This window comes from Oreochromis niloticus, linkage group LG16 (genome assembly GCF_001858045.2).
Source record: "Oreochromis niloticus isolate F11D_XX linkage group LG16, O_niloticus_UMD_NMBU, whole genome shotgun sequence".
Taxonomy (NCBI): Eukaryota; Metazoa; Chordata; class Actinopteri; order Cichliformes; family Cichlidae; genus Oreochromis; species Oreochromis niloticus.
This window is the reverse complement of record NC_031987.2, coordinates 23,809,900-23,830,458: the sequence shown is the minus strand read 5'-3', so window position 1 is coordinate 23,830,458 and position 20,559 is coordinate 23,809,900. Positions and strand designations below refer to the sequence as shown.

General features: G+C 42.2%; 2 protein-coding genes and 1 long non-coding RNA gene across 8 annotated transcripts in view; 1 reads left to right on the top strand and 2 right to left on the bottom strand.

Annotated features, from left to right (window-relative positions):
* Nucleotides 1-77: 77 nt before the first annotated feature.
* Nucleotides 78-2,546, bottom strand: LOC102080830 (uncharacterized). Its single transcript, XR_269933.3, has 2 exons — nt 2,262-2,546; nt 78-2,104 (listed from the first exon to the last, which is right to left on the bottom strand). It is a non-coding gene; the product is annotated as an uncharacterized LOC102080830 (long non-coding RNA).
* si:ch211-269e2.1 (cohesin subunit SA-2) lies at nt 2,074-17,604 on the top strand. Of its 3 annotated transcripts, XM_005475430.4 has the most exons (32): nt 2,074-2,216; nt 2,553-2,648; nt 2,742-2,829; nt 3,394-3,558; nt 3,768-3,864; nt 3,949-4,025; nt 4,117-4,188; nt 6,171-6,375; nt 6,463-6,614; nt 6,705-6,778; nt 6,881-7,004; nt 7,086-7,184; nt 7,459-7,538; nt 7,626-7,733; nt 7,812-7,932; nt 8,059-8,176; nt 8,380-8,483; nt 8,581-8,673; nt 8,791-8,877; nt 9,746-9,946; nt 10,082-10,158; nt 10,247-10,334; nt 10,422-10,502; nt 11,728-11,820; nt 11,906-12,080; nt 13,928-14,064; nt 15,854-15,955; nt 16,055-16,206; nt 16,297-16,425; nt 16,510-16,700; nt 16,786-16,861; nt 16,942-17,604. In XM_005475430.4, exons 2-32 carry the CDS (start codon nt 2,599-2,601, stop codon nt 17,081-17,083), a joined length of 3,558 nt encoding a protein of 1,185 aa, XP_005475487.1. In that variant the 5' UTR covers nt 2,074-2,216; nt 2,553-2,598; the 3' UTR covers nt 17,084-17,604. The 3 variants fall into 3 exon arrangements, 2 of the variants coding, with proteins under 2 accessions (XP_005475487.1, XP_005475488.1); XR_269932.4 differs by lacking the exons at nt 16,786-16,861; nt 16,942-17,604 and having other exon boundaries at nt 16,055-16,181; nt 16,276-16,425; nt 16,510-16,542; XM_005475431.3 differs by lacking the exons at nt 2,074-2,216; nt 2,553-2,648; nt 2,742-2,829; nt 3,768-3,864 and having other exon boundaries at nt 3,418-3,558.
* The window catches only part of ppp2r3b (protein phosphatase 2, regulatory subunit B'', beta), a 20,041-nt gene continuing 16,755 nt past the window's right edge, over nt 17,274-20,559 (bottom strand). For 3 of the 4 annotated variants that reach the window (XM_003451554.5, XM_013275289.3, XM_005475429.4), the window contains one exon: nt 17,274-19,668. In XM_003451554.5, the coding sequence (XP_003451602.1) occupies nt 19,530-19,668 (139 nt within the window). In that variant the 3' untranslated portion in view covers nt 17,274-19,529. The remainder of the gene's footprint in view (nt 19,669-20,559) is intronic. The other variant, XM_005475428.4, reaches the window with a different exon arrangement.

Here is a 20,559-nt window from a genome sequence, read left to right as displayed (position 1 = left end):
TATGAAAAGCTTTAAAAACAAAAACAAAAAAACAGCATCAAACAATAACATATAACTATCTTTAGTTACATAGAGGCTTTAAATTATTGCATTTTGCTTTTGAGTTACATTTTACACAATGTCAGAAGTTCAAGTTCAAAAACAAGTGAAGAGGTCGCGTTAAATTCACTTTAATGTTGCATCTGTTTCACTTCTGTCGATGATGCCAGGAATGTGAAAGTGGGACGACTGCATCCATCAATAATTAAGTTTATTAATTACACCTATGCTTTCTAGCTACTATGTGTCATCAGATCTGCGGTGGAGAGAGTTGTCATGCTTATAATGTTATTAGTTACACCTCAGCTTTTGTGCTAAGACATAATCATGTGTACAGGTCCACTGAATGCTTTGTTCATTGTTTGTTGGTCCGTCCCTTGGGGCGGATTGGAGTCGTGCCAGGCCGATTCTGGCCCCCAGGCCTTATGTTTGGCACCCTTGACCAAAAGGGTCTTCAACCAAATTGTTTTTAAGATCATGGTCAAGGTCACATTTGTTGTTTTGTACAGGAAATGACCTGCAAATTGTCATAGATCGTGAGCTGGATCAGCTACTTATATCATTGTTATAGGTAGCTACTTACATTCTGGTTCTGGTGACTTCCCCTCAGTTTGGCATCTACCCACTATGTTTGGACAACAGTTACTCATATTACAAGAATAAAATACTTGGGACTAACAGAAAAAAGTTGTCAAAGTACACAAATGCCATAGGTGCCCCATTAAAAACTCACCAGGAATACACCAGTCAGAGTACATACAGAACAATCAGCCTACATCTTTTAAATGGAGACTGAGATACAGGGTGAGCTCAGACTTTCAAACTAGTATTTCACATTTACTAATTGGAAACACGTTTACTTACACTAAACGTGAGCTGCAACAATAGAAAAGCGGTTAACTGTGCATATTTCAGAGTGTTTCTGACTGACTTTGTCTCTGATGGAGACTGGTTTTCAGCATTTAGCTGCAGCAGCTTTTATTCTCCCCATCTGTTGACTGTTGTCATGTGTAGATAAGCAGGTATCTCTTACTGAGAGGGAGAGAGAAAGAGATGCAGGTGTGTGCAACCGTGTGCTACACTCTGTAGGTGAGAGATGTCAAGAACATACATGATCTTAAATGGGCCACACCAGTGAAAACTCACATTTCTATCAGAAGTAAGGAAGTCTAAGTACACATTTAACCTCTGAGATATCTAAATATAAGAAAAAGAAAGTGCAGTTTCAACAATACATACAGTTTTTCAACGTGACAAAGAAATGCTGATGTACTAAAAGAAAGAAATCTGTCACCAAAACTTTAAATTGTAAGAAATAAATGTGTAAAATTAAACTCTTCCCCCCCCATTTCTGTAGTAGATACTGAAAAAACCCTGCAACATTTGTGTTATTTAATTAATAATTATTTGGTGTAATATCATGAGGAAACTACAGTGTTTACTAGGTCGCTTCTGTCCCTCAGGCCTTATGTTTGACACCCCAGCTGTAGGTGATGCAGGGGTTCTGAGAGGCCTTTCTATTCTTCCCTGCATTTATAATACTGCTTCTTAAATCCTTCCCGTCCTTAAACCTTTGCCTGTGGGCTAAGGTGCTCGCATAAGATGAGTGAATAGCTCCCCCTGCTGGTCAGGTCATACAAATACTTAAAATCAGGAAATGCCATGACATCTCCCTTCTGAATTGACAGCTGCTACTGTGCTTAATTAAATTACACGGGAAGCGCTTTTGGGACCGAGGTGTGCAGGATATATTACATAAAAAATTACAGCAGGACCAGCGAGACAACTAAATGTGCTGCATTTTTAGTGGTAGCACATAAAGGGACAATCTTCCTGTTACTCAGTCGCTAAAAGTTCATACGTCGACGAGTCTCTTCGTACAGATGTTTACAACGCTGTGGCCTGACGAAACCCGCTCTGTACAGCAGCCTTCTGTCACCGCCGCCTGAGGAGGGACTCAGGTCACACTGACGTTTCCCGCCAGCCAATCGCATCATTCTATTTGGGCTCGTTAGCCAATCACGACCCGTTAGGCTGTCCGTCAACTTGACTGTGAGAGCTGGGGCTAAAGACGGAGGATATCAGTGGAAATACTTGAATTAAATGAGTCTGACAAGCTTCCAATTCAAAGGCATACACTCATAAACATCGAGGGGGTATGCGTTTATGCGAAGAGGGTAAGTTTGAAAAGTTTATCAGCGACCTTTGAGTCTTTGTCTTACCTTTTAGTTTTAATCCGTGCTTGTTATATTCTGCAAGCCGAGGCACTGATAATTAGGCTAGTCCTGGAAATTATTACTTATATTTTTTGATTTAGTAAAAGAAAGTGCTCTGTTCAACTTCCATGGGGGCCACTATGCCCAAGCGTCTTTAACTTACCCTTTAAAGCACCGCGGTAGCTCCTCCCAGCGGAGGGGGCACGCAGAAAATCAGTTAAATGCAATCCTCTGCCCCCACCCTCCAATGCATTGCTTAGTTTTGGCTGCACAGACTGTCTGGTACTGTGTTTGTAGATGCAGAGTCACACAGCTGAGCCCTGCGTGAACGTCTGAGGGGATCATGATACCAGAGGCCACAGCTGCAGCTGCATCCAGGTCCTCAGAGCAGAAGTAAGTTAGCAAAGTTAGTCGTTATTTGACAGTGGCTGCTATAATAACCCAGCTTCCCTCTGTTAATCAGTTCTCCTGTTTCTGAATTCCCAGTAAGAGCTCTCGTGCCAAGGCGGACTCCTCTGAAGCCGTCGGTCACTCAGAGGAGGACTCTGGGAACGAGAATAGGCGAAAGAGTGTGGTAGGTGTTATCCACTGATGCTCATGCAGGCTTACACAAGAAAAACGCTTCTTCTGCTTCTTTTTCTTCTGCTTTTTCTTCTTCTTCTTTCAGCTGCTCCCTTTAGGGGTTGTCATATCTGATCCCCTGCTTCCACCTCCACCTATTCCTAGCATCCTTTTCTATCACATCAACCCTCCACATGTGAGGTCTTCCTCTTTTCCTTCTGCCTACAGCCTTTGTCCAATTTATCCATTAGTCCTCCTCTGCACATCTCCAAACCAGCTCATTTGTAATCTTGTCCATCCTGGCACCAGTTGGTGGAAGCCACCATGTTGACCCACAACATGAATACAGTGGCCCAAGTGGACATTGCCGTTCTGCCTAATTGAGTTTAGTGTATGTGGCTACAGACCAGCCACATATGTGGTCCAGAGAAGAGAAGTCGTAGGTGTTCTAATGCTGTGGAGGCAAATTTGTGTCTGCGCCTTCAGACTGATTTTTACTCTACCTCGACTGGAAATCGTTGCAAATTATTTCAGCCGGCTGTATTTTCTTCACCTGTCATGTTTTCAAACCCCGCAGAGACGAAGGAGACGAACACACGAGAGCTCCGAGAATGTCAAGTGCAAAAGTCCCAAAGCCAGCTGCAGTGGCGCGAGGAGAGCAGGAAGAGGACACGGCAAACAGAAGCACGTGGAGGCCGTCACCTTGTTTGAAGTGATCACCATGGGCAGGAGTGCCATGCAGGTAACTTCGTACACATTGTGTCGCTTTGTTGAATTTAAAAAGGGAAACGCCATAATCTCTGCTGTCTGTCAGAGCTCCTGATTTCACCCTGGCTATTGAGCAGTTATGACAGGCTATAAAAATCCCACATCCTCACTGTAGAAATGGAAGATTCTTGGTGGTGCATGATAATATTATGATTCACCGGGTCTTCTTTGCTGCCTGAGCAGGCGGTGATAGATGACTGGATTGAGGCGTATGGGTCAGACAGAGACTCCTCTCTCCTCGACCTCATCAGCTTCTTCATCCAGTGCTCTGGGTGCAAAGGCAAGCAGACCTGCCAGTGCGCACATACGTGCAGCATACCAACAAAGGGCTTTGTCTTTAGCATGCTTTCTGTTTTTTTTTAAGGTGTCGTCACAGCAGAGATGTGTCAGAGCAAAGAGGACAGCGAAGTCATGAGCAAGATGGTCGAGGAGCTGGATGAGGTAAGAGGATTTCAGCTTGGCGCTCTTTCGTGTTATTATGTGAAGCATGTTTTGGATGTTGTGGAAGAGAAACTGTATTTGCGTGTTTCAGACTGCTGGTCTGCAGTATAAGAAGTTTCTGGCTTTTCCGTGGATCCTCACAGTCACGTGGCCCATGGATACAGTCAGTACCCACTCACTGCACTTTAAGCACTTCATGTCAGCAATGGCCAGTTACTGCTCTTCCATTTTTTTGTAAATGAACTTTTAGTTTCTTTTATCAGCTTTAAACACAAAGTGACAAACGGAGTAGTGTGGTATATAGAGATATTTGTGGCATCTTGGTGTTTTTTACTTTGCTTTTTCTTCTGTTTACAATATATTTGTTGTTATTTCAGCTACATTCACACGTTTGAAATAAAACAGTCAATCAATCAGTCAAGTAAAGCTGATGGTTCAGTAGCTTGTAGAACCACCTTTAGTTGCAGTAACTTGAAGTAACAGTTATATGTATGACTTTATTAGTCTGTTACATCACTGTGGAGGAATTTTGTCCTGCTCTTCTTTACAGCGTTGCTTCAGGTCATTGAGGGTTGCAGGTATTCGTTAATGCACAGCTCTCTTAAGGTCCTGCCATTACAATCTGATTGAGGTCTCAGTGACAGGGCCATTGCAGCACTTTGATTCTTTTCTTTTTCAGCCATTCGGTTGTAGATTTGCTCAGGTTCTTGGGATCATTGTCCTACTGCGTCACCCAACTATAGCTAAGTTTTAGCTGGTAGACAGGTGGCGTTATATTTGAGTCTAGAGTACTTTGGTATACGGTTCCAGGCCACTCAGTGACTGCAAGGCGTCTGTTTCCTGCGGCTGCTTGACAAACCAAATTCATCACGCCTCCACCACCGTGCTGACAGCTGGTATGATTAGTTTGTGCTGATATGCTGAGTTTGGTGTTCATCAAATGTAGTGCTGTGCATTACATCTCCACTTTGGTACACTTTGGTACACTTAGTCTTGTGGTTTGTTCGGATGGAACTTTGCAAACCGCAAAATGTGGAAGTTTTTAGTTCATTGTTGCTGTTTGTTTGTTCACACGTGGTGGATTGACTGAGCATGAATCCTGTTTTGCAATAACATACTGTTTACATGTCAGGCTCAGTTACTTTCATTTTCACATATAATTCACTGAGCGGTTCCACCAGAGCGGCAGGGCGGGGTTACAGTTGTGGTCAGAGGTTTACTTTCACTCATCATGAGCATGAATGTCAGGGTAATTTGGCCTTTAGCTATTTATTTGAACTTTTCGTTTTCCAGGTTGGAATGATTGTACAGTATACATCTTTATAACTTTAAACAACAAGAACTGGATGCACTAATTTGAATTTGTTTAGGATTTTCCTGAATATACACAGGGTCAAAAGCATATTTACAGACCAATTTTCTCTCATTTGAGGGTCACAATTTAAGTCTTCTTCTAGACTTTGGCAAAGTACTTACGTACAGTTTGAAGTGATGATCTTGGAATCTACACTTGTTTAGAAATGCTTCAAGAGATTGTAGAACCTTCAGCACCACTTATTAAAAGATTTTAGTGAGTGTAGGTATATATTTGAGGCTCTATGTGTACTTATGCACTTGTGGATAAGTACATATTTGAGAAAATCCTAAATAACTTCAAACTTGTGCACCCAGTTCTTGTTTTTGAATCATGTGTGTATTTAAACTTCTAAGCACAACTGCAAACTGGTTTTGCTTAGAAGTGGCGTATACCTGTGTTTAAAATGAAAAGGCTTGTAGTAGTAGGGGTGATGCAGTACGGCTGTATGGCACTGAGATTAGCCGGTCTGCCGGGATTGTGGCTGAGGTGGACTTTGATGCCTTCCTAAGCTAATGCTCTGCTCAGTTAGCCAAAAAAGAGACAAAAAAGCACAATAAAAAAATATTTAAAATGATTTTGACTCCTTGCACAATTGTAGGTTTTACCTGATTTTCTATACATGTTGCAAAATTAATAGCATGAATTTTCTTGTTCTTGAAAACCTTCAGTAAGAATCTGATATACTGTATGATACTGATCACCTGGAAAAAGCATTTCAGTAACATTTTGGATACTTCAAAGGCCTTAAACTTGCTAAACTGGCTGTCTCTTTCTCTCATCCACTGTAGGACAGTGTTGAGTATCCTCTGGTGCAGTCTGGACCGTACGGCCGCTGGTTTCACTCCGAGTTCTGCGACTTTGTGTCAGTGCTGGTGGCTCAGTGTCAGCACAGCATCATCTTCGACGGCTACCTGATGAACACCCTCATCTCGCTGCTCACCGAGCTGTCAAACTCTTACGTGCGAGCGTTCAGACACACCTGCACACTAGCGGGTAAGAGTGAAACTATGTGAATGCGCATTCAGACACACATATGCAGATAAACTAACCCGTATTTTCGATGTGGACTCCTCTAATCAGCGGTGAAGCTGCTGAGCTCTCTGGTGGGCGTGGCTCTCACCCTGAGCGCTGGGATTGAAAACAGTCAGAAGCTGTATGAGGTGCAAAAAACAAAGACGATGAGGCAGAAGAGCGCGCAGCAGCTGGAGAAAGTACAGAAGAAGATCGCAGAGGTACACAGCGAATGAGCAGGAAGAAACTGAAAGGATTTTTCCTTTTATTGATGGTGTGGCTTCTGTGTAACCTTCCTGATGCTCCTCTAGTTGCAGGAGAAGCGAGCAGAGATCGAGAGCATGATGGACATCATCTTCAAGGGAGTTTTCCTTAAGCGATACCGGTACAGTTTTCTCTGACATGCTTCATTATTTCAACTTTTAATCTATACTGCATTATTATTTTAACTCAACTCGGGTTTGTGGGTGTTTGCGTGCTCGTGCAGTGATGTGCTTCCAGAGATCCGCTGCGTCTGTATGGAGGAGTTGGGTTTGTGGATGAAGCTCTACAGTTCTGTGTTTCTCAGCGACAGTTACCTCAAATACGTGGGCTGGATGATGCACGACAAGGTAGCCAGCAGCAAAATAACAACAAAAAAATCATCATGGGATGATTTTTACAACGCCGCCTGGCTGCTGTTTATCTTTCAGGTACCAGATGTGCGTCTCAAGTGTGTGTTAGCTCTACACGGTCTGTACGGAGATCCCCTCTTCCTGCCTAAACTAGACCTGTTCACCAGCCGCTTTAAGGTAATCGAGCCTCCATCAGGACCGGTGAAATCTGAATCACCTACACTGCCTTCAGATATCACTGGCTTGTCATGTCATGTTCGAGCCTCAAGAGCTCAATATAGCTGGAGATCTGGACAAGACTTTTATTAAAGCGCTGCTCATAATAATGATCTAATACCGCAACTACTACTACTGATAATAATAGTTATAGTAATTGATAGGGTTTTTTGTACAGCTCTGATAAAAACAAGCATCACAAAGTGCTTTAATACTCTTGTACTGTTGTTTACAGGAGCGGATCGTCTCCATGACCCTGGATAAGGACAGTGAAGTGTCAGTGCAGACCATGAAACTCCTGGTGCTCATCTCCAAGTGAGTCGGTTTGATCTGTCATCTAATCTTCTCACTCATTTCTTCTTTCTGTTCCTCTTCACATCCACTTCCTTCCTCACTCCTCAGGACATCTGACGATGTGCTCACTCCAGAGGACTACAAACACCTCCTCCAGTTTGTTTACTCTTCGCAGCGCCCTCTTGCGGCCACTGCGGGGGAGCTGCTCTTCTCAAGGTATGTCTTCCTATGTCACTTTAAAAACAACTTAGCGGTTTATTAGTGCTTCCATCTGATATAGTTTGTCTCTGTCAGGCTTCTCAATGCTGTAGCCCCAGCATCTGATACTCAGGATGGATCGAATGAAGAGGAAGCGTGTAAGCAGCAAACATTTGCCAGACTGAAGGCTCTGCTGCACTTCTACCAGGAATCTGAGGTGAACACAGACTGGCTGTTTCAAGTCGAAGCTCCAGTCTGAGCTAAGAAAGGACTTCTTCTCTATTGTGTTATCACCTAGTTTACATCTGTGATGTTGTGAATCATGTAAAGTTTATGCTTTCAGCTGCACAATCACGTCGTGTACTTGGTGGACAGTCTGTGGGACTGCGGTGGAGCTTTGCTGAAGGACTGGCCCTCCTTCACGTCTGCACTGCTACAGGACTCTTCCTCATGCAGTCCAGGTAAGAAAATGTATGTGTTGTCAGTTCCTAAGAGTCTGAGAGTTTTCCCTCACCAAAGATTTTTTTGTGGATTGAAAGCATCGTTTAAAATCATGCGCAACCTTCATCTTCCTCATTCTGGTTTTCAGTTGTTTCCTCCACAAAAAAACATGTTAGATCCTCTGTGAGCTCCTGCTTTTCAAAGTATGTGTGTGTGTATGTAGGTTTCACCCTAGCTGAACAAGCAGTGCTTGTAGAGATCCTGGTAGCGTCGGTGCGTCAGGCCTCAGAGGGACCAGTGCTGGCAGGGAGGAGTGGAGCGAAGAAGGTCAGTGGAAGATCTCTGTCCTCTCTTTGTATGTGAGATAGCACACTGATAACTCATCATAGTTCAAGAGACATAAGTGTTTATTTTGTTGTTTCAGGTAATGAGTGCCAGAGATAAGAAGATTCAGAACGATGACTGTTTGAAGTTCACCGAACATCTCCTGATGGTGCTTCCAAAGCTGCTGTCTAAGGTGTTTATTCCACATGTAGCTGTTGGTATATAAATCGGTGTGATTCTGTATCCGGGCGTCTGTGCTGCACTATTAAATTCTGGTTGTTATATTGTAATGTCTCTATTCTCTCTGCAGTTTTCAAGTAGCAGTGACATCCTTGCCTCCCTGATGAGGATTCCTCAGTACTTCCTCCCAGAGTGTCCGCACGCTGAAAACACACAGGTGTGTGCACACCTGCACTCAGTTTACACTATTTAATCATACAGAAATGGGAATGTGGTAATGTGCTTTCCTTATCCTGAAAGGAGGCCTGTTCCGCTCATTTCCATCCATGTGTTTTTATTCACGGACTAGAGCAGCGGTCCCCAACCCCTGGGCCACGGACCGGTACCGGACCGTGAGTCGTTTGGTACCGGACCGTGAGAGTTGAGGCTCGGGTGTGAAATTTATGGTTTTCAGGGTTTTTATCGTTAACTTGGTTTCCCTGGGTCTTTTCCCGTGTTGTAGTTGTGTGTCTTATTTTGAAAGAAATATTTACACGTTACCATAGCAACCAGAGAGCATTAAGGGGCAGAGAGGAGGACGTTACTCTCAATGTTGTTGGCGCATTTCAGGAGGATGCTGCTAAAAAAAGTTGCACAATTACACAGTGAATTTGCATTTATTATTATATTTACAAAATACCAAAGTTTTTGTCTTGGTCATATTAATTTACTTTGTTGCATCTATCTGCGACACCTTAAAGGCCGGTCCGTGAAAATATTGTCTGACATTAAACCGGTCCGTGGCGCAAAAAAGGTTGGACACCGCTGTACTAGAGTATCTTCGGATGATTCATAATAGAAGATAACCTTCAAGTGCTTTTTTAACAGAGCGAGGGATTTTCAACACAACATTTCTCAACATACTACTACTAGTTCTGTTTGGTAAGCTTAATGGTGAAATGACACTACTCCAATACTCAGCTGGGCTGTCGTCTTTGCCTTTTTCTTTTCATTATACATCACAAAGCCTGCAAATGAGTTTTGATACCAAATGCGATGTTTTCAAACTGCTTAAAAGTATAACATGAGTCGTGTCACTCCTGTAGGCGGCGTCCAGCCTGTTGACAGAACTGGAAGCTGTTTTAGACGTCCACTCAGGCCCGGCTGTTCTGGAGGGAGGGGCCCGCGCGTTCCTCTCCCTTTGTAGTGAGGAGACAGCCTGGTGCTCCCCCGCCCGAGCTGCTAGAGACTCTCTGGTCCAGCGTTGGGTGGACCGACTGAAAGCACTGCTGGGGGAATCGCTCAAGGTGAGTACTGCTGGATTTATGTGGACGCATAAATCCTTGTACTTCTATTCTGACTTTACTTTAACTCATCACGCCTGAAATCCTCGAAATAAAATGTTAGAGACTGAAAGCCGCGTTCTGACTTCTCTTTCACAGGGCGACAGTTTCTCTGCTGATGAGGAGAAAATCAGAGAGATTTTAGCCATGCTGAAGAAACTTAGAGCTTTCAACAAGTAAGACTTGACAGTCGTTTAAAGTCAAGCGTGAGTATGGTGCTGCTGATGTGCATTTATGTGGCTGTTTCTCTTCATGTTTCCATAGTTGCCATGACCTGAGCCAGTGGGGTCTGTTTGATGTGCTGTCTCCTCTCCTGTCAGTAGAGAGCAGCCTGGAAGGAGCTCCACCTGAGGTATCAACCCTGCCTGCTGTGTAGACAAATATGGTCTTTGTACTGCGCACACGTCTTCAGTGTATTTCCACCTCACTGTGTTTGCAGGTGCTGCTGGAAGTACTGCAGTGTTTGTCCTTTTCCATGATCTGGTCGCTCAGCACCAGCAGTCAAACTCTGACCTGCAGGGTGAGCTGCATCCGCTTTACAGCTCAGTCTTTAACCCGTGTGAATGTAGTGATATAGGGATGAGGTGTTAGCAGCGATGTATGTGCACTTACACAGAAAACACTCTGTGTGTTCCCAACATTCAACAGATCGTGTTTTATTTTAAAGTCATACGTAGTGTTTCTTTTTTGCTTTTGTTTGGTTTCTTTGAGTCTGGATGCTTTGGTCAGACTCGAAATCAAAAGACATCCCCTCAAAACCGCATTATTAAAAGTGAAGGAAGATAAACTGCAAATAAAAGTATACTACTGTTCAGAGGTTTTGGGTTCTTGTCCCTGTAAATTAAGGATTTCAATTTTACTGTTTAAGCTAAAATAACATAAAAATAATATAAAACCGGTTGTTATTGTGTTAGCCCTGCGACAGGCTAGAGACCTGTCCATGGTGTACCCTTCCTCCCATCTTATTACAGCTGGAATAAGCTCTAATCCCACTGTGAGCCTGAATTGGATAAATGGAACAAGATTGATGGATCTACCTAGGCTTACAGAGGCTCATTTTCTGTGTTTCTGTGCTATTTTGTGTTCCCTAATTCAGGGTTATCTTTTGAAAGGCTGATTTATCAGCTGGAAACAGTTTTACTGATCAGACGAGAATAAAATCTGCCTTGTTGAGAGTCTGTAGCATCAAACTCTGTGGTTTTAATACACTTCTGAGGCTTTGAAGGGTATACCATGCAGGAAACTGCTGAAAAAAAGAAGTTTCTGTACAACCGCGTGTACTACTTCCTGGATTGTATGAGTAAAATGTGATGAAACAGCCAGCTGAGGAACTGTAATGTGTCAGTTTCTCAAGCTCTAATATACTTGTGAGCTGATCATTTTACCTTCTGCTAATGCTATAAAAGGAGCAGTACACACTGTAGCAGTCTAACTCTAGTAGCAATCTCCCAGATGTAATAATCTATTTCTTAGAAATGTTCCTTCAAAAAATGACATTTTTAAATGAACCTGAACTTTTGAGCAGTAATGCTCATTTCTTGACAAAAAAGGAACAAATTTTATTTGATTTGACAGTTTCACACCTTAACAACACCTTGGGAAGTTTTCATTAATTATTACTGTATTATTATGCAAATCAATAGAAGTTTAAAGTCATATTTACAAGTTATTACAAGCAGCCAGAAACAGAAGAATTAGAGCTGAAATGATCAGTCAGTTAATCAGTCAACACTGTTTGTGTTTAGGAGAAGGCGCAAGCCCAGAGGCTCCAGCTGCGTCTCTTCTGCGAGAGAAGTCATCACTGTCTGTCCCACGGTGACCTCAGTGTGAGGCAGCAGGTACGACTGCTAACCATTTCGACACTTCCTTCTTCTTCTTCTTCTTCAGGCCTTTCTAATGTCTTCTCATTTTTTCCAATTTCAGGCCTTCCTGGGCGTGTGTGACGTCCTGACGGCTCACTCGTACCAGCTACACGTGTGGGATCCCACCTCTTTCGGTCCACTGCTCTACACGCCCAGCCCCAAGCTGCAGAGGGCGCTGTTGACCTTTGTGTGCGTGCACGTCTTTGTCGGCTCAGACTGTGACAGCCAGAGCAGGGGTGAGACGCCAGCCTGTTTAAGTGGCTTTATTTTTTCTTATCCTTACCTCACTTTAAAGAATGTTTTAGCCTCTCTGTTCAGGATGATCTAAGTCTGCAGGCAGTGGGTGGCTCTCTCTGTGCTCACCTTAAATCAGGCTTTAAGATTTCTGTGTATGTTTGATTGTGAGCAGAGAGGAAATAAGAGAGAAGGGGAATGAAGAAGTACGAGAAGTGAAAGCATTAAAAATGTGACCCGAGCAGAGGAATAAAAGTATCATTAGCAAAATGAGCTTAAGTACTCTCCCGGTGATGGAGTATTATTTATGGCATGATTGGATTGTTAATACTAATGCATCAAAGCCTGAGCAGCATTAGCTGGTCGAAGTTTACTTTTAATCAGGCCTCCTCTGAAGGCTCACAGCATGAATCTTTGGGGATCGTAAAAAAAAGGATTAATGGGTCAGGAAAGCGGAGAAAACAAAAATCCGATGCTACAAATTTGTATTCATTTCTCTTTAATCCTTCGATGCAGCGGATGGAAGGCAATGGATAATTTGACCTCTTTGGGTCTCGAACATGTAGTTAAGTGAAACCATCTGAGAAGTTTAAAGGGGAAATGACTCTCTGGTGAAACGGCTCAGCAACTCATGGATATCTGAAACACGACAAGGGGGCCAGCGGCAGGGGGCACAAAAAGCCAAAAAAGTGTCTAAGGCATTGGTTTTCATTTTTATTTTAACTTCTTTTTTTTTTCTAACCAATGCAAAGCATTAGGATTTAATGTTCGTTTTTATGGCAAGAAAAGTAACTACAGCTGGTTTTTGGAATAAAGAACAGAATACTGAAGCGAGCCAATTGCAGCGCCGCGCGGTAGATGGCACTCTCACTCTGCCGCTGCTCTGAGTGAGCCGCTGATTGAGTGTGGCGGCCCCGCTGTGGTAAAAACATGCAGATATTAAATGCACGGCCACACATTTGGCTTAATAAGTTGCTGCAGAGCCGCCTGCTGACTGTAAATGGGGTCTGATTTCCAACCTGACCTGACAATTGACCCTCAATTACAAAGGAAGCCTTGTTAATGTCCTCAGACTGAAACAGGGTTGACTAATTTGTAAGAAGGGATGTTAGACTTTGTTATGCAAAGCGATGCAGCTTGTAAGCGGATGACGGCGGCACGCTCCTGTCTGCTCTGAAATGAAGAAAACAAGATTGACATCTTGGAAATACATAGTTTTTTTTATCCTTTATAAAGTCCTGCAAGTAAACTTATGAATTCATCCATAGCTCACTATATCTAAAACATTTTATTATCTTTACTATAGCGTCTGCTTTCAGAGACATATTGCATCCAAATATGGGGATAGTCTAGAGAAGTCAATAACTGTCCTGGTGGGAATCTCTTAAATGTTCAACCAAATACGATACAGGATTATTGGTTTTTGAACATGTAATAAAAAGCTATTGTTTTATTGGATTTGCCTGGTAACGATTTTGTTCTATAGACAGTGTTTTCTATTAGCTGCTGGATCAGAGATCACTCGGAGGGCAAGGGCACTGAGTTAAATCATAAAATCAGGGCAATCTCTTTCCGTGAGAAAATTCCATTAACTCTGGCTCACCTCCGAGCCTATTTTATTAGCCTTGTGAAAGATTGAAGCCACATGGTGTCACAACCATAACTCCAGCGTTATGTTATCTTTGATATCCACCTGCTAAAGCCATTGTCCTGAAACCAACTAAAACACTCTTTCCTGTGTCTGCTTTGTTCTTTTCTTTCTGTTATACGACTTCTCATCATTAATCACTCTTTGGCGTTCCACCACGTCGCGACCGATCGCACGCCCTGCCTGCTTTTGGGCTCTCAGTCAGTGAAAACTCTCAAGTGGAGAAGCTGGAGGACCTTCACAAACGGAGAAATGTGCTCGCAGCCTACTGCAAACTGATAATACACGGAGTGCTGGAGATGAGCATGGCAGCTGAGGTCTTCATGTACTACATGAAGGTAAAGGTGAACTCCTCAAATGAGTAGTTTGACATTATGGGGAAGAGCACTAATAAGCTTTTGAGTAGCGAGGAGGTCGAGTGCCTCTCTTAGCATAAAGGCTGGAGCCAGTAGATGCTGTAAATGACAGCGTAACCTGACGTGCACCTCCTGAAAAATGTAACGACAAGTCAGGTCAACGCGGCCCACGATGACTTGAATGGCGTGGAAGGTTGCGGCTGTACGGGTTAAAGAGGCGTTTCCAGTTACATCGTAAGTTATGAAGTCTTAACCAAGCTTTGTTCGATCTTCTTTGGTCCATTTGTAAATCTTGGTCATACTATCAGAAAGGTTCTTTATCACTGGGTAATGGTATGATTCACCAATCATTAGCCAATGAGCATGCAGTTTCACAGTCAGACCCGCCCCCCTCTCATCACATCAAGTTTTAGAACACCAAGATTAACACGATGAAACCCAGTTTGTTTTACACATCTGCAAAAAGTGATTCTTCCTGTTCTGTCCTTTCAAAATAAAGGTCGTTAATGTATACACTATTTGATTTTAAAAATTCTGATAGTTGCATGAGCTATTTTATTTAGATACAAACAAACAAACACAAAGAGATTGTAATATAATTTACAGTTAGATTAATTTTTTGTATAAAAAAGCAAAAAAAAATGAAGTGTATATTTCTTTGTAATATTGCTATTGATGTGAACATAATATGCAGGTGTCTTGGAACAAAAATGCAGCAGCTTTAATCCAACACTAGCAAGAAGACCTCCTTATAATGTGTTGTGGTGACAGGAAGTACACATGCGTAAAACAAATCGAGTTTCCGTGTACATATCAGGCAGTGATGGGCCTTCAGAAACCAGTGGTGAAACCCTATGTGCCTGTGATATGTTTCATTAAACTCTCTTAATTTATGTTTAGTGTTATAATCTTGTGTTATTTAGGTTGCAGCTGCTTTGCGTGTGGAAATAAAGTCTTGTTTTATAATATCTGTGGTTTGTTTGGCCTTGTTCAGCATCCAGTTGAGCTTAAAACCCTTTGAAGGACCTTTTCAGTTTCTCCCATAAGTTAGTTTTGTGTTAAGCCTGTTTCATATTAGCCAAAATAAGCATCTCATTTAATATCACAGGGAATCATCTGCTGACAAAGCTAACTAGCCAGTGGGAGCATTAGCCACTAACTCCCTTGCTTTACCCTCTTGGCCAAATTCGGTTGGGGGAAAAAAAATTGGTGCTAGCAAAAATTTCTAACTTTGAAACATCAAAACAGTAATGATCCATGAACCTATGGGTGGCATCCATCTTTTATATACAGTCTAGACTTCGTAAGAAGATTTTTCTACTAACTTATCCAAGAAGTAGTTTAGCACATAACTACAAAAAACACAAATCGTTGTGGGTATTGAACTAACATGATATAACATGTTAAACAGAGACTTTTAAGGGTGCTGCTGGGAGCATTTTATTGCCTTTGAACCGAGCCAAGGCTGTTCCCTCTGTTTTTGTGCTAAGATATTCAACTCAGCCTCAGTTTATGTTTCTAATGCATTATCAATAAATCCCCAAAATACTATTTTAACCATCTAGCTTTATGTGGTTTTGTGACTTACAAAAGATGAATACGGTCGGGTACTTGAATCAGGACATAAAGGTGCACTTAAAAACCATTTTTATTTATGGAGGGATGTTTGGGTTGCCTTAATCAAATGTAGCGCTTTAATGCTGCTGCTGTTGCTTCACTAAAGATCTTTGGATTAAACGTCCAGTGTCATCCTCTGCCTCTTTGTCTGCAGTATTACAATGACTTTGGAGACATCATCAAGGAGACCATGTATCGCACCAGGCAGATGGATAAAATAGAGAGTGCTCGCACACTGGTGCTCTGTTTGCAGCAGGTATTGTCACTGAAAAACACCTGAAAAATATAAACTTCAGCCCCAAACTGTCACTAGAAGGCAGCGAGATACTGATGTGCTGTCGTGTGCACCTCCCAGCTGTTTGTGCGACTTAAGCAGGAGCAAGAGCGCGGCGGCAGGCCTCACCCAGGAGTCCAGACTTTCACCAGCATTAAAGAGCTAGCTAGGCGATTCGCCCTCACCTTTGGGGACCTTGTCAAGTTTCGTGAGTGTGTCGTCCTGATCCACAGGTTGGCACGTGACCTAATTTCTCTGTTTGTGTTACTTTTTGCTGATATTTTTCCTTTTTGTTCCTAAAGTCTGTGTGTATACATGTTTAGGAACGGCATCGAGTTTGTGTTCCAAGACTTTACTCAGACTCCAGACTCCTCTACACCACTGTACCTCTCCTACCTGACCATCCTCAGCGAGTTCTCCAGCAAACTGCTCAAACCAGACAAGAAAGCAGTGTGAGTGCTGAAAGCAACAAGCAGGAGTTTAAATGGTTTTTAAAGAAAAACAAAAACCTCTGAAGTCTGCTCATGTCTGTGCAGGTTCTCCTACCTTCAAAAACACACTGCTGAGCACATTATTGACCTCAGGGAGGAGTGCTGGCAGCCACTCATCTACTATCGCGCATCCCTTTTTGCCTTAGCCGAGGGGGAGGACGCCGTATCCTACGTAAGCTCGGACAGGAAGGCCAACCTGCCCAATCGCTCGCCCTTCTCCAAACAAAAATGGGAAGGTAGGACAGCCGAGTTCAGTCAAGCACAGAGTAATTTCCTCAACATCACCAGCTGCTTCAGGTGTGTATCCTTTTTTATTTTCAGGAAGCAAGTCCCCCTGTCTGTTTAGCCCTGGTGAATCCAAAGTCAGCAAGGTGCGCAAACCGAGCTGCAACTCAAGGTGAGCCCAAGTGAAGTGTTTTCAAACCAGCTACGAAGCAGGTCTCACACGTATCACTGTAACCTGACCTCTCTCATCAGCCATCAGGAGAAAGCAGCTGATACAGATCCATTTTCTGTCCCTCTGGATCCTCCACCCAAAAGACTGCACGCTGAGGGATCTGTAATCTGTGTCACCAACGAGCCAGATGATGGTGATGGCACCGTGGAGGTTGAGCTCTGAGTGTGAGGAGGTCGGGAGAATCGGTGCTGCCGTCTACACGACGAGACCTCGACTGATGTTTTACTTATGATGCACCTTGTTGCCAGTGTCCTCTGTGTGTGGACAGAAACTGGTGGTTTTTTTGTACAATGATCATGCAGCATGTCATGTTTTCAGAAGGATGTGATCAGAAAGGATAAAGGTGGCAATATTCTGCCATGCAAAGACCAAAACCACAACAAATGTGTTTTAATCCACAGCTGAAAATAGTTCCTTACATTATTACCAATCACTGCTGTTTCAGTAAAGTTTCCCCAACAATGGACTTCCCAGATGTTTAAGAAAACAACTGAGGTTGTCTTACAAAAAAAAAAAAGTAATCCAATTAGGGATAATTTAAAAAAAAGATTGAACATTTTCTGAAACTGTACATGAGATTTGAGTGGAGTGATACAGACTGGGTGAGTCGGGGACCAGAAGCACAAATTGTTGGTTTTGGCCTTTTAATGGAAAAATAATGACCAACACCAGGATTAATCTGATGTTATGATTTACAGACCACTTTAATTTGAGGACCATTTGTATCAGTATGTGCATAGATTTTTTTTCAAACATACAGCTTTACTGTAAAAAATACTTGATTTTTTAAAAATGACACTAAATACTTTTAGTTTTCCTATTGGACACAGGGTCAATTAAGAATTGTAGTTTTTATTTTGATACCTGCTACTTATGTATTTAATATCAATTAATGTAAATTAAAAAAAATATTGCCTTCAAGTTAATAATATATTCTATACTTGGAATAAGTTAACAAGCACTTTGTTACTTTTTGAAACAGCTGTACACTTATGTATGGTTGTGCACAGAAATATTGGTTAGTCTGGTAAATGGCACTCTCTTATGACTAACAGTGCAAACACTTGAAATGTGATATAGATAATTTTCAGCTGGCACAGATACACTTACCAGCCAGTATGTTAGCTACATCTTTTTCACCACACGTTAATTCAAATTTCCAAATCAGCAATTCGGTGTGTGCAGGACCTGGACACGATAACCTGCTGAAGTTCAAATTGGGTATCAGAATGAGAAGGATTGAAGTGACTTTGAGTGTGGCGTGGTTGTTGGTGCCAGACAGGCTGGTGTGAGCATTAGCTGGTCTCTATGGTTTACAGATGGTCTGAAAAAGATGAAATATCCAGTGAGTCACGGTTCTCTGCGCGAAACTTCCTTGTTGATATCAGAGGTCAGAAGAGAATGACCACACTGCTTTGAATAGGAAGGCAACAGTAACGCAAATAACTTGTTATAATCAAGGTATGCAGAAAAGCATCTGTGAACAGCAGCAGAAGACCACTCCTGTCAGCTAAAAACTAGAAACTGAGAAATTTGCACAACCTCCCCCAAACTGGACAACAGATGGCTGGAAAAATGTTTCCTTCATATAAAGTACAACACTGAACATAACAAAAAGCATTTCTTTACATCACAGACCACATTACACTGCACACTCGGTTTTCTTTAGTCTTCCATTAACCAAGGCTTTATTATTAATTTAAAGAAACACAAAACATTTGAAAATGGTTCCTTTTGTTCTGTCAAAGTAGTCAACTGAAGTACTCTGTGACATAGAAAAAAAAGGTCTAAAATACTTGCTCAAATCACATTTACAGCACAGCAAGCACAAAATAAATATTTACATTAATTTATAAATTCATCTCTAATAAATTATAACCCCATCTTGCACACACATTAAAGTCATAACGAATATAGGTCTGTACAACAGATGCTGTGTGTGTGTGTGTGCCTGTGTTTGTGTCCAGAAGGCTTAACGGTGGCTTGTTTGGCATTTACAGCAACCTCCAACTCCACTGACGAGTTTACAGCAATATAGAAAACGCTTCGTTGTGATCACTGGAATGTAAGATTAGCCAATAAGTTCGATATCTGAATCCAATCAGCATGGTTTTTGTCCAAAATACAAAACAAAACAAAAAAACCCCAAAACTCCCGGAGCTCCAGTGTGTGATTTTTATGTGACTGTGATTTCACAACATTCATGTTTAGATGAAACAAAACTTGCCCCAAACATTATTGATGACCAACCATTACATGCAGAAAACAACTTGTTAATGTGTGGGGAAGGAGCAAAGGTCTAACGTGTGTCACTCGTGACATCTTGTCAGCCGGGCTGTTTACTGTAAGTGTGAAAATGTAAAACGTCTGGTTCAGTATTGAACTACTGTCTGTACTTTAATGATTTCTTTGTCAAATCTGTGTCAGCATGCACGTTTCTCCATCTGTTTGCAGAAAAAAATATGGCACTCTGGCAGTGCTCGACTGCATCTTTCTGGTTTACTCTGTTTGGTGATGTTTGTCCACTAACCCAGGTGCATGACTTGTGTCTCTGAGGGTGGAAGGTGCTCAGCAGCTACACTACAGGACCCAAAAAAAAAAAAAAAAATCATTCGAAGTCATCCTCATACTCATATTCATCCAAGTCCAGGTTGCAGTGCGGGGTGGGGATCTCAAAGAAGTGTCTCTTAGTCAGACCCAGCTCACTGGAGATGTGCTGCCCTAAAGGGCTCAGCGGATTTTCATACCTAAACAAAAATACACACAGACAAAACACTCAGTTTCATCAGGGAAAAGATACTTTAACACATTTTAAACTGTCACGAAACAGAAGTCAGAAGTAGTCAGGCCTCCACACGAACAGTTAACCTGTTTTTCTTTGCTGTCAGGCCTCCTGTTCTTTCAAATTTAGCAATGTGGGATAAAATTCACAGGCAAAGTTTAGAACGGTGACAGTGAAACTTCGGAAAGTACACATCTGATCAAGCCCCATATTTCCATTCTAAAAACGTCAGAATGCATTCTGACACTGAGTGAGGCCAGTCAATTTTTCCCTACACCTGTTCCTTCTTCACAGCTTCTATACTGGCCTCGACCCATAGAAGTCATTCAAAGTCATTCAAGAATAAAACTGAATTTGACCAACATTTACAGAAATGTTGGAGACATAGTTGGGAAATATATATCTGCCTTCTTTAAGAGAGCTAGATGAAGTGAATGTACCAGGATATCAAATGTAACAAGTGAGAAATGTGTATTATTTTTCCTCTGATTTAGTTGTAAAGTTTATCAGTTTATTAGCTTTAGGGGTGAGGGTGATTGGATCTTTATTTAGAGAAACAAGTCTTCCCATCTAATTCTTAGCAAGAAAGTATATTCCCCAAAAATGTCAAAGTACTTTTTCAGTAACTTAAAAAGAAACTGGGACACAGGAGCACCACATAAAGGCATGAACAGAGGTGGAAAAAGTTCATTCACTTATTTTAAGAGGAGGAAGGATAAAAACAGAAGCTGTCCGGTTCAAAAACAGACTCCCAGGTCCAGGAAGTGGCCACGTTCATGACACCTTGCTGGCTGACGTTACAACTATCTGCCCTATGCCCAGATCAGTGACGGGACAGGGGGACACGTAGACGCTA

What these genes read in the sequence shown, in the direction of transcription:
- si:ch211-269e2.1 (XM_005475430.4), top strand. Translation starts at nt 2,599, where the DNA reads ATGATACCAGAGGCCACAGCTGCAGCTGCATCCAGGTCCTCAGAGCAG. An exon ending in TGGTCGAGGAGCTGGATGAG is followed by an intron (nt 4,026 to 4,116) that starts GTAAGAGGATTT and finishes TGCGTGTTTCAG; the next exon opens with ACTGCTGGTCTGCAGTATAA. An exon ending in TCACGTGGCCCATGGATACA is followed by an intron (nt 4,189 to 6,170) that starts GTCAGTACCCAC and finishes CATCCACTGTAG; the next exon opens with GACAGTGTTGAGTATCCTCT.